The sequence below is a fragment of the Limulus polyphemus genome, unplaced genomic scaffold (genome assembly GCF_000517525.1).
Source record: "Limulus polyphemus unplaced genomic scaffold, Limulus_polyphemus-2.1.2 Scaffold1842, whole genome shotgun sequence".
Classification (NCBI taxonomy): Eukaryota; Metazoa; Arthropoda; class Merostomata; order Xiphosura; family Limulidae; genus Limulus; species Limulus polyphemus.
The window spans coordinates 84,122-98,169 of NW_013667452.1; the positions used below are offsets into that span (position 1 = coordinate 84,122).

Consider the following 14,048-nt stretch of genomic DNA (forward strand, 5'->3'; position numbering starts at 1 on the left):
ACAGTTTTGTTTGTATCTAGTAAGACACTTGAGAAATGTTTTAAATAGTATGCAACTAGATAAACAAGGATATATATTACAAGCAGAAATACTAAGTATATCTATGCATCATTTTTACATAATTATTTAAATTTCAGTAAATACTGAATTGTAGAACATTTGAGTGGTTTGTTGCACAGTGAAAAAATAATTTATAAAATAAAAAATTGTCTAATTTATTTTTTTAATGTTTATATATCACACAAAATTGAGCTTTTGAAATTTATTGGAAGTCTCTTATGTGTAAAAATTGATCTTATAGTGATGTCAGTGCCTGATTAATGAACAATCTAACCAAACTATAACTTTAAGTCCCTCCATAGAATCAGTGACTATAATTGCTGTTCATAATTCATAATTTCCATTTTCTAACCCTTTCATGAATATACCAGTTTCAAGTTACTATCTATACATAGATAGATCAGATTTACAGCCAACAAGCTTATGATGTCCAGCTTAATTTCTTGGAAAGTTATTTTAGCTAATTTACCTCTTTTAGATCAGGTGGTTGTTCAGTATTCATGGACCCCTTATGGAGATAAAATCATGATCATTTTTAAAATTTCTAATTTTGCTAAAATGTTGCCGTTCTAAAAAATATATATATTGTATATCAGGCAGGTGGTAGCATTGCCTATGTAGGGATGGCTTGGATTGTTCATTGAAATAGTATTTTAAATATCTCCTCAATATTTCATCAGAACTTCACAATACTGTACAGTGTTTCCTTTTCTAACAATATCTATATAATGACTGACATGATATAAAAGACTGTTTAGTTTATATATTATTGATTAACTTATTTTGTGAGTAGATATTTTATTATTGTTCAGTTTTTGTTATAATAAGAGTTAAAAGCAGACAATTGCAGGAAGTTGTGTTTATAATTCATTGATGTTGAGACATCGTGTTCAATAAATTGACATCGAGAATATAGATATTTCTAGAAGGTGGGCAGACAATTAAATGATAAACATATAAATAGTGTGAGACATGCAGAAAAAGCAGACAGAAAAATAGCAGAGAGAGTAAAGTTACGGGCAAGGAAAAGTTCAGCTTGAAGTTAACTGCTATAGAAGTGATAGGCCTAACGGTTGACATAGGCCTAATATTTAATATGTTAGAGTAAGAATTAACAGTAGAAAAGGAGATAAGAAGAAGAATATTTCGTCAAAGCATGGTTCTAAAGTAATTGAATCAGCCTGAGTGCACTTTGACAAAAATAACAGAGGATGTTTTGAAAAACTCGTGCCATAATTGTAAGAGAATCAACACAGAATACTAGTACGATAGTAATAGAGAAGATAGTTTGGTTTGTCAACTGAAATTCTAAATCAATTGAATAGGCCTAAGTGGACTTTTGAGAATGACTGAGTCACAAGTTTTGGGAATGTCTGTAAATATCATAGCAAAATGTTTGAATCAATAAATGTTTTGTGTTGTTGCTGTACTGTTTTTGTTTGTCTAATTTGAAGTGTTCAGTATGTAGATACTGTTTGTATATCTATAATTCTATAATACATATGGATCCATATACAGAGACCCTTGCTCTATCTTAGCTTGGGGTTTCCTGAAAGCTTAATCTGGCCCTGAGTGATGTATGACTAAAATGATTTTGGTGAGTTACAAATACACAAAGATTTAGGAAATTAGTTATTCTTACAATTGTCTAAAACAGTAAATTAAATACATTTCAAAGCTTTGGCAAATAGAAATGTACACACATTATTAGCATTAGATCTTTACAGCTACTTAACTTACAAACTAATAATAATGAGAAAAATATTAATTCACGTCTAACTGCTAACTGTATGGTTCTTAATGTGTGTTTTCCTAAGGGTATTTAAAAAAAAGGGGTTGTTATTGTTTCTTATGTCTAACTGCTAACTGTATGGTTCTTAATGTGTGTGTTGTCCTGAGGGTATTTAAAAAAAAGGGGGTTGTTATTGTTTCATGTTCAAATACTAGTGTAATAACCATGTTGCATGATGCTTATTAACTTGATTGTTGTACACATTACTTTGATAATATTGTTGAAACATTTATGTTTTACTGAGTATAGAGCTATTGAAGGAAGTAGAATGCATGCTAATAAAAAAAGAAAAGTAAAGCCTTAAAATTATGTCACTTATCTATTCAGCAAACTAGGGAATCAGTGAGACGCCATGTGTTAGATTTTGGAGATCAACTTAGGAAAGAAAATGATGTTGGTCTTATTATTGATGGAAAGGTAAGCTTTCTTGTATATGGATAATTTGGAAAATACTTTTATGTTAAAGTTATCTATGTATTTCTGTGCTACTGAGGATCTGTTATTAAAGATGGAATACTAAATGAACTGCACAGTTTTGTTCGTTCAATCATGTTTTAAGTCTTTTTATCAATAGACTCCTTTATATGCAGTTCCTGTTCATTATTTGCTTTTGCAAGGATTTTATGTTGTCCTTTATTTCTAGGCTCATTACACTTATTGAGTGCATGGTTCCTTTTACTGAAAAATGACATAGAATTTAATTTGCATTTTCTTGTATTCCAACTAACAACAACCAAGTGGTGGATCCAATATCAATGAAAGAGCATTTAGGGCATTCATACATAACATTTGAAGTTTTGGATTTAGGTATTTTATCCTTATACCTGAAGAAATGATGATTTAAAGATATATCAGGTTTAAAGATATATCTTAACCTATGGAGATGCACTATGACATGACTTATGTAACTGTTTTCTAATTTCAAAAGCCTGTTTGACTCTGTATGGTAATACTAAAGAAATGTTTTGTATAGCAATATTGAAATTCAGTTGAGTTGGAAGACTCGTATCTTTCAAATAGTCTTAAATAACATGATTTATAATGAATAGAAACACATTTTGTAATAAAGATTTATTGATAATTTCTAAATTTTTATTAAACTATTTATACTTGTTGGTTAATGTATATACCAAATGAACTAATATTTTAACCAGATTCTATAATATAGTGCTTTTAAACTGAGAAGGACCAGCATTTTTCATGGTACATAGAAAGAAGTTAGCAAATGATTGGGCTAATTTAGATCCCATAGCAATATCATTTTCTTGGTTATTATCATATTCCACGTGAAACAATTTGATGACAAAGCTTGTCTTTCTAAATCACATACTTATATGCAATCTCATTTCGTCATTGTCATTTTGTTACAAAAGTTCTGTACATAAATCTATGGTCTCACCTAATGGTATGTTGGTATAAATATACTCCGTATCAAAAGTATTACAGTGTACTCCATTATAAAGACTGTAATTTTTTAGGTTTTGAGAAAACTCAAAGCTATCATTGGTAGTTTAATCATTTCTAATTAATGGTTCCAAAAACTTAACCAAAAACCTACCTGTTCATGATTATATGCACCAGTTTTTCAGCACAGCTACATGTAAGAAGATAACCAGTGATGGAACCATTGTAGTTTTGCATTTATAAGTTGGTTTGTTTTTATTGGGATAATGTTTTGTTTTTTTTTGTTATACTTTAGCAACATATTTGATGCAATTCATACACTTGGTACAGCTTAAATGACCCCCAGAAATAATTTGTTTTCTTTAGTTAATGTTCGCTTTTTTAACTTTTTTTTAATGTTTAACTTTTTTATTGTACATAAAGGTTTTATTGGCAGATAGTTAACTACAGTTCCATACTGATCCTGTACAGTTATTCTTTAAATCACATTAACATCTACACAGTACAGATTTCTATGTAAGGTTTTTCTAAACAGTCGCATTAATCTTGTGCCATCTTTCATCATTATTGAGAGTCCTTGTAAAGACCAAATCTTTTCTACATGTTGCATTGAGATTTGATAAACAGATTTGGGATTCCATGTTCTTATTGGTTTTCATAATAATATTAATGTTTTATGTTTAGTATCACCAAAGTAATTATATTTGTTTTGTACTTGTTCGTAATGTAAATTAAAGTTTTTATAATACATTTCTTAGAAATTTTCTGACACTTACTAATGATTTACACAGGAGAATCCCTGTAACAAAATCTTGTTTTCATTCTGTGTATGGAATAGCATGTCAGCTTTCACTCATTCATATTACGTTGAAAATGAGTTTAATAAGTCTGTAGTCAGCTGTCTGGTGGACATATGTGCACTCAACATGTTTTTTAAATTACTAATGGATGTGAGTGTGTGTGTGTGCATGTGTGTTATAATATTGCTACCTTCTTTCATTATGGTTTTCAGAATATAAGGTATACTTTTCTGTGGTTTCATAGCTTTTGATTTCATGGGGGTTCTTTTTTGATTATCAGTACTGTAGTAGTACAAAATAGTTAGTTAATAAATAAACTGCCATTACCAGATCATGTAAAAACTTCACTTGTTTTTTTATCACTTTCTGATAAGGCGCCTATTCTTTTTTCGTTCTTGTGTATGTTACTATATTGTATTTCTGATATAAGACTATATAAATTCAAATATATTTATAGAGTCATATAAACTTGAATATTTGTTGTCCATTGTAGTTTTGAAATATATGTAATTGAATTGTTAATTTTATTTTTTGTATTATCATTAGGTCATTTTGATGCCTAAACTTAAAGGAGAAAGAATAAGCTTTCTATTTAATATCTATGTGGTTTTGGGTCCATTTTACTTCACCATATAATAGGCTAAATTAACTTAGGTTACTATATGGTGAAATAAAGTGGACTCAAAACCTCGTAGATATTATACATGCTTCACCGTTGTAAGAGACATAATGTATTTCTTTGGTCTGCTGACCCAAGCTGTGCTGATGAGCCTTGAATAGGTGAAACTGCAGTCCACAGCAGAGAGTACAGCCAATAAAAGAATGTATTAGCCTTCTACATGACAGATTCTCTTTTCAATTTCATCTCTGGTGAAAAAGAAAAGACATCTTTAACGTATGTATATATAAAATAAGCATTAAGAAATTTTTGCAAAATCCAATGTAAATCCCAGTCGTCACCCTAAAGTCATAATGGATATTGTTTGTGGTAATAGATTCCAAATGCATTGGGGATATCCTTAAAAAGTTCTTAGAATTCCTAAAGTAGAATTGAAATGAAACCACCTTAATATTTCTACAATATTCCACTACCAAAAGAAATAAAAAAAAATATTAAATAGAACTACAAGCCCTACCTTAATATTTCCTATATAGTTCATACTCCCAACCTCTTCCCTTTTCTGTTGAAAATTTATTCAAGTATGACATGGGTAAGCTGAGACAAGCACCACTACTTGAAGTTAGTCTTTCCTTCCCAGTGTGCTGAATAAAATTATAAAGTAGCTAACTACTTCTAGTGACAAAAAAGGTATATTCCTTATCAAAAATTTATTTCTTAAAATATTTTTATACTTATTATAAAACCGCATAAAAATTTTTCTTAATTGCCAGTATATATAGCCATTATTTTCAAGTATATTTATGAATAATATGAGATTATCCATAAAAGCATCATTATTATTATTACAAACTGTTAAAAATCTTTTTAGATGGGAAATAATGATGCCTTTTAACATCATACATGGAATAACACTACTGGGGGTAGGTAGACCAAGAATGTTAAAATTAAATTATCTTCCCTTATCAAAAATAGCCAACTTTGTTTTGCCTTCTACTAAATTAATGTCCAAGTCTAAATAGTTGGCATAAAAATCGTTGTTGTTTTTTCCGTTGCAAGTTCTTTTGGGTATATTAAGTTAGGTGTAAAGTTCAAGTTATTTTTGGCAATTAAATTGTCTACGTAATGAAATATATATATATAAATCAGGTTTTGAAACCTGTTTCCAAAATGAGTTTTCATAAAAGAAATGCCCCTCAGTGGCACAGCGGTGTGTCTGTGGACTTAAAACTCTAGAATCCAGGTTTTGATACCAGTGGTGGGCAGAGCACAGATAGCTCATTGTGAAGCTTTGTGCTTAATTACAAACAAACAAACATAAAATAACAAATACAAAATGCCAGTATTTGAAAAAAGTATGCTCCCATTGGAATACCTCTGTTTGTTTGCATACTTGTCTGTTGAAAGTAATATAACTATTATAAACACAGAAATGGAATATATTTCCACACTGAACTTTAGTAAACTTAAATTACAAAATCATCAAACAAATCATTGAATACTCTGATTAAATCTTTCAAATCAATTTTTGTTTGATTGTTTGTGATTAAACACAAAGTTACACAATGGGCTATCTGGGCTTTGCCTACCACAGGTATCGAAACGCGGTTTATAGCGTTGTAAGTCCGCAGACATACCACTGTGCCCCTGGGGGGCCAAATCTATTTTAGTATACAGTGTAGTAAAATCACATGTAGAAACAAAGCTAGCCATACCTGAACCATTGATTTAAATATTCCAAAACTGGAATGTTATTTTCAATAATCCAAAAATAATTATTCTATAGATACAGATTTAATAACTGTATTTAAAGAATTAGTTATAAATCTGAACTTAATGGGATTTTTATGCAATTTTGGAATTGCATATAAAAATGGCAATTGAGAAGAAGAATCTGTATGTATATTCCATTTTTAATGGCTTTCTTTATGTTAGTAATAATAGTATTTTTCTTTAAAGAACTTTTAGTCAATTGTATTTGTATTATTAATTTCTTTAATTAAAATTTGTGTGTATTATTTTTTACATATAAACCCAAAATTACAGCCTGCTTTGTCAATTGGGGTAATAATAAATTGTTCTTGAACTTTTTATATTTAATTTTTGATGATATTGAAAGAAGTATCTATTTTATATTCAGATATATTTAAATTTCTTAATCGATTTTTCATGGAACTCATGAAATATAATTTCCATTCAAAAAAGGAACATGGAGGATAATAAGTTTTTTTGCTTATTTTGATAATATAGTTATCAATATTTGTTTTCCCCAAATGTTTTAAGATTTCACTGATTTATAGTTTTACAAATAATGACATTACTGAGATTTACTTACTCGAATCAGGTTTATATTTAATAATTAAACAGGCTTTCTTCAATTCTAACAATTTTCTCCCATCCGGCTAGTCTGGTGATTTAACATTTATCAATTTCTGAACTATATTAGATGGTAGTGTATGTGTCTGATAATTGCTAGCGTGTACTTTAAAAAGTGTTTGCAAATACTTATTTGTTGCTTGTGAATGTATTTCACAGGTTTTATTGTTACCAGTACTCAGAAATAACAATTGGTATTTGTATACAGATTACTAATACATATTTAAATAAGTCTGGTAGTAATAAGTGTTTGTGTTTCTTAAGAACTTTTGATCAGAATTATGTTGATTGTACAGATGTTGCCTAAAATACTGTAAACAAAAACTTAACTAACGAAAATAGTCTTAGCAAGAAACAGACTAGTAATATTTAATGGCATATAACAATACTCCAAATAACTAAAACTTGTGATATTTAGAATACAGTGTGTCATCACTTGGTTATTTTCACTTTTAACATCTGTTTTGACTTGCAATAATGTCTTACAATCAAGGTTCATATACTGAAATAGCAAAATAAAATAATTCTTACAAATGTAAAATTAACTGTTGACATATGTGATGTTAAAATAGTGGATTAAAGCACTCCTCAGCTTGGATTTTGATGTATTTTTAGTCCCCATAATGAGATTATAGAACTTCCTCTGACTATGGATCATCATTTAATCTCTTGACGCATTCAGGATTAGAATACAAATACACTTGTCCTGTTTGCTAACAAGAGTAGACAGTTTTGGTATTTTAGACATATTAATTTCTGTTTTAAAAGAGTCAAGGCTCAGTAGTGAAGTCTCATCTTTGTTTTAGTATTTCTCCTAATACCTGCTCATTGTGTATCACTTATCTTCTTTTTTATTAATAACAGTTTATTATTTAAATACAATCCTTAAAATCAGTGCATTGGTCCACCACTTTAATGATCAGGTATTCTTCATTTTGTTTTAATTAATAAAGTGTTTATTTTGTTAAAGTTTACAATGTGTTTTTTTTTTCTCTTTCATTTAACCTAAAATGAATCATTGCACTAGGTCCACAAATCTTGAGTTGTTGCAAAGATTGAAGAACTTTGTGTTAGGTTTACCTTTTGGTTACCACACAGACAAAGATTTTATTTTGTTCCACTTTGCTGCTTATTAAATATATAATTCATGGCAAACGTTTAGGTTTGAGGGTGAATATATAATTACAGACCCTGTAATAACCAACATAAAGTTTCTGACTTATTGTTCATTATGCCAATGTTGCTTAAAGTTTTATTTAGCTGATTAAATCAGGTTTCCTATTTCCTTAATTCAGTAGTTTAAGGGATGACTATTTCATTGACTGTATCTTGCAAAGAACTACAGTGTTGTTCATTGCATGTTTGAAAGTTTGTTGAGTCACTGACTCTTATTGTGAAAGTTTTTGGAATAAGTGAAATTAATTTTATCTATAAGTTATTTGATACTTATGTTGAAATTATTTCGTATAATTATTTGTGTTGTATATACATTACAAGTCATTTTGTATACTACATTCACAGAACCTCTGAATTTTCTCATTTGTATATTGTTCAAGTTTTTTTTTCAGTTTGTAAGAAAGTTACATGTGAAAATCTTGTATAAAATGTTTTCACTAATGCCAAATTTTCACCTAACTAGTAAGGATACAGTATTTTGAGTTAATTTAACTGAAATTAGGAAATTAGATTTTCAGCTTATTGATATAAATTATGAGCACTTTTGATGATATCTGTATTATTATCAATAACATACAAACTGGTAATCTTCTGTATTATAGTTGTTTTTTAATATATCAGTATTAAACTTTTGGAATCTTACGTTAACTTACTTTTATTAACATAATTAATTTAATTCATTTGTTGTGATTTAGACCTTGAAATATGCCCTTTCATCTGATGTCAGGAATGATTTTGTTGACATAGCTTTGTCATGCAAGTCTGTAATTTGCTGCAGGTGAGTACCTTTGTTTAGTAAAGTATAATCTAAAAGATTCTTTTTTTATTTAACTGAAGACACTGTTTTTTCTTTTAACTTCAGTATTTCCTCTGAGTATCATGATTTAATAATTTTGCATTTTACAAAGAAGAATCTAACATGCTCAGTTTATGTTTTCAGGGTGTCCCCAATACAGAAAGCAGAAGTTGTCAATGTTGTGAAGGTGGCTACTCATTCTGTGACACTTGCTATTGGAGATGGGGCAAATGATGTAGCAATGATTCAGGTATATAATGGACATAACACAAATAGCATCTTTGAATTATGATGCATAATTTTTTTTTCTGAATATTCAATTACAATTTCATTTATACAATGACAAAAATGCTATTATGTCTTAAGATTTTGTAGTACTTTAAACCGATATGTAAAAAATGTTATCTTGGTTGAACATTTAAAAATAAATATATTATCTCCTTTTTAAAATTATCACATACACATTGTTTTGCTATTAATCAACTACAACATATAACCAGAAAATATTTTTATATCACCTCATGTAGATTATCATTTAACTAACTGAAAAATTTAAAGTTATTTGTAATATTTTGAAAGAGGTCTAAATCTCACAAGAAATGAGTTATTAACTCATATAAAATCAAGAACAACTGGGACAAGATCTTGATTAGCCAAAGTTAAAAAGATCAGGTATGTAAATAATGTTGTTTTTTTGTGCAGTATCAGATGCTTACAAATATTATTCTGTTCTTAACACATGTGATCACATTTAACATATATTATTGCTCCATTAATAATGCTTCTTAGTAGTGTTATGAGTTTCAGATTTGTTTTAAATGCAGAAATAGTGTAATTTTAAGGCATTATGTTAAGTTTGTTGTTTTTATATTTCTTTCAGAAATAAAATTGTATTTTACTTTTTTAAAGCTTTAAAAAAGTTTACTACTTTAAATGCTTTTGTTAATCAATAATTATTTCCAAACAGTTCTAGTGATTGGCTCATTGTACTTCAATAGCCTATAGCTTTAAGCTTAGGTTTGTAGCAAACTGATTTTAGTTTTTTTGGGGTATGTTGACATTCTCATAACCATTCCTACACTATATTAAGCTTGTTGAATGTCTTTACAATTAATTATAAGGGATAAATGCAAACAAAATAAGATCCAACCCTCATGTCTGCATACTTGCATATTCCTCGGATGATTCTTAAAAAATCTATTAAAAATCTGGTGCTTGATTATTGAATGAATTAACTCTTTCATTGTGTTGTGTCGTAGGATTTTTATAGTATGATAACTGTTTTCCTGTATTTATTGTGCCATAGAATCTGTGGCATATACTAACCTTCATTTCCTACATCTCTACACAGATGTATTTGCCTTCACTAGGCATAATGCATTCCCATGTTTCCTTGTGGTTAGACATTGTGTCAATCATGACAAAATCATGTGAACACTGGATATTTTCAGCAGGATAATATGCTTTCACAGATGGTTTGGGAGGAATCTTAGAGCTTCTCCAACATTCCTTGGATTATTTCTGCAGCTGTTTAATGCAGTTTAACCATGATCAACCTTGCTTTCACTTGTAGGAGATCATCCCAGAAAAATCAAAACAGTGAATGTCAGAGTAATCCCAAGGTTTATCCCAAATAAGTTTTGAATACTGGATGCTTGTAAAGTGTGCACTGTATCTATGTATATCAAGATGTAGAAATCATGTAACTGAAAACAGTAGGCCTAAAAGTGTTATGCTGTCAATTTTTTGAGTGCTAATAGTATATGAATGAATATGATGTCACAAAACAAAGGATTGTACCTTGAAATTGTAAACAACCCGTTTTAGTGGCTTTGAAACTATGTTGCAAGAACCCCAATATTATATCAGTATTACCCCCCCCCAAAAAAAAGGTTTTCTGTACAAGGAATAAACACTGTTGCTGTAATGAAGGGGCTAGTATTGTAGTTTTTACTTAAATTGAGAAGTAACTGTTCTTGTACAGCTAAGTTCATTACATTTAGTTTTGTTACCTACTGCATGTATGCATACGTTTTTTTAAAGCAACTATTAAATTTCTTCACAGGCTGCAAACATTGGTGTGGGTATAAGTGGTGTTGAAGGACTTCAAGCAGCATGCTCCTCAGACTTTGCCTTAGCACAGGTATGATTTATTTATATGACTGCATCTTTAAATCATAAACTTGAACTTAACCGTGAAACTTAAACTTGAACTGTGTGTTAAGTGATTCTTTCTTTCAACAAATGACTTATCTCAGTGCTGGTGCTTCAAGGAAGCTTGAATTGTGGTTGTTTTGAAGCACATATACTTCCAGTGTTTATATAGTGCTTTATGATTTTCTTCTCCTCAGTGGGCTGTCTGAGTTGGGGGTTATCCATATCAAATCAACTAATGATTGTAACACACTATCTTAGATTTTGATGAAATTTGGTAGGAAGTATTTTCAGAGCATATGACATATCCGTGCAAAGTATTATCTGATAATTACATCAAATTTGCCAGCATCAGAGCAGTGACTAATATTGCTGTGCATGAGTTTTTGGCTTCCCTTTTCTCAAAAACCAATCAAGGTAGGAGGCTGGAATTTGGTATATGGTATATTAACAGAACTTGTACTTTAGATTCCAAAAACGTATGTAAAACAGATAGTTTAAAAAAATAAAATTTTCCAAAAATCATGAAAGATCATATTTTTCCATTTTCTCATTCAGTCTGCAGAGCTAGTTATTTATATTTTCACATTTATTTGGATGTCAGATATAATTACAGTTATTGAACTGTTATTATTTATCCTTTTTGAAAATATTTCATATCCTTTGACACTTTTCAGTGAAATTACATATCCTGTCATGTTTGTCTTGTTGAGTACTCTTACCTTTGATTGGTGGTCTGTTCACTACACAAATAACATGATCATAGGAAATACAGGAAACATATCTATTTATGTGGCCAAAAAAGCTTTTGGTTTAATTATTTCTTCTCATGAAATTTAATTGATTATCAGCACATTCATCTAATTTTTGGAAAACAAGTCCAATGTATCATTCTTCATCGTACACTGCTGCTACATATTTCTTTGGCTGTATATAATAAACTTGAGCATGTTTTCTTCTGATACACTTTTGAGCATTCCAAGTTTCTGACCTTTTTTTTGTGCATTATGTGATATGTGGTATATTTCTAGCTTTGCATTGGAAATGAGCACAAAACAGTGATGAGAATGTGTCCCAGCAGCAATTCTTACATATATAAATTCAACTTGATTTTTGTTTTCAATAGTATTCACTTCTTCAGATCATAAAAAAACAAAGTCAATTTCATTTATCACATACAAATGAATACACCTGTAGTGTAATCAGAATATGACCTGTTGTTGTTGCCTTAAACTTGCCTGAACGGTCATAAGTTTGAACTTTTTACAACATTTATGTTGACTCGTTGCTCCTTCTGAAAAGTACTTAATAATGCTAATGTTTGGAAAAGTTCCTTGAATTTTTTTTGATAATTTCTAATATGATGCAGTATGCTGCATTTATATCATGTTCCAGATGGTCACTAAACACATAAAAAGACTTCTCAATAAGTTTTTTCCTTACCTTATATAAATAGCAACTGAATGGGGAGTTGCATGACTACTGTCTCAATAATAACTCTATACAAAATCCCGAATAACGAAAGAATAATTTTCAGCAAGGTCAAGTAAAATGATAACTGTATCCAGTCAGTAGTGAAGACATGGTGCCTCAGCTTTGACAGCAAAGTGATGCATACACAACTCATCAATTGTATCATAGAGTATTTCAGTATCAATACTTTTGGTTTCTTTCATATTTATTAAGGTTGATCTGTTAATGGTGTACCACTGGCTAAACTGTAGTTTGTCTTCATCAGTGGAGGTCTCTTCAAATATCCTGGCAAGAAAGGTGGATAGGACGTCTTTTTTATTCCCTAACATTTTTTGTATTGATAAAGCATATGTTTCATGCTTTTTTGCACGTTATTATTCTGTATTCCTAGGTGCAGTATTTGATTAAATAAAAATTATTTAGTGTAATAGTATCATTAGTATAAAAAAAGTAGACTTAAGTTTCATTAACAGTCATAAAAAAAGGAGAATTCCCAGGTAAGTATTATTTTTCTTGCTTTTTATGTGTATAGTTTATTTATTATCATAAAAGTAACTAAATTGTAACAATTAGAAACTTATTAGGCTTAATAAAGTATGATAAGGAGAAAATAATAATTATAATAAAATTCTTCATGATATATGCTTGCAAGCAATTTGTACATTCCATAATTTTATTCACCATCCCTCCAATAAGTGTGAAATTTAATGTAAATTACTCACTATAAAATTATCATTGCTTAGACAGACCATAATTTTTAGCCTTCAATCCTGTTTGATTACAAACTCAGACTTCTCTTGCCACACCCACCTGTCACATCCTCTTTTTCAGCATTTGCAAATAGTTCTCTCTTACTCTTTATACTGTATTATGTATAACCAATAGAAAGGCAAGGTTTTCATCTATAAAATTATGTATTATATTATGTTCTTTTCTGAACAGAGAATTGTCATTTTCTCTGTTAGTACAAGCTTTGTTCCCATGGGAAAGGCAACGACTAGCTTGGATGAATTTGTAAGGACTCTTGTTACATAGTTAGAAAGCCATAAAAACTGTGATAGTTAGGGGACATTGTCTGCTTTTTGCATGTTATTATTCTATATTCTTTGGTGCTTTATTTAATTAAATGAAAATTATTTAATGCATTACTACTATTAGTATAAAAAAAATAGATTCAAGTGTCATTGCCCCCCGGTAGCACAGCGGTATGTCTGCAGACTTACAATGCTAGAATCCGGGTTTCGATACCCGTGGTGGGCAGAGCACAGATAGCCCATTGTGTAGCTTTGTGCTTAACTTCAAAAAGAAACAATTAAGTGTCATTGACAGTCAACAGCAGAAAATTTTAAAAAATGTAAAAATAGGGATCTCTTTAGGTTATTTAAGATTAGATTAGGT

General features: G+C 29.7%; 1 protein-coding gene across 1 annotated transcript in view; it reads left to right on the forward strand.

Annotated features, from left to right (window-relative positions):
• Positions 1–14,048, forward strand: part of LOC106465118 (phospholipid-transporting ATPase IA-like) — a gene marked incomplete at its 5' end in the record, with an annotated part of 177,451 nt that overhangs the window by 80,173 nt on the left and 83,230 nt on the right. Inside the window, 4 exons of the mRNA XM_013925316.2 lie at positions 2,180–2,269; positions 8,923–9,005; positions 9,168–9,273; positions 11,089–11,166. Coding sequence (XP_013780770.2) covers positions 2,180–2,269; positions 8,923–9,005; positions 9,168–9,273; positions 11,089–11,166 — 357 coding nt within the window. The remainder of the gene's footprint in view (positions 1–2,179; positions 2,270–8,922; positions 9,006–9,167; positions 9,274–11,088; positions 11,167–14,048) is intronic.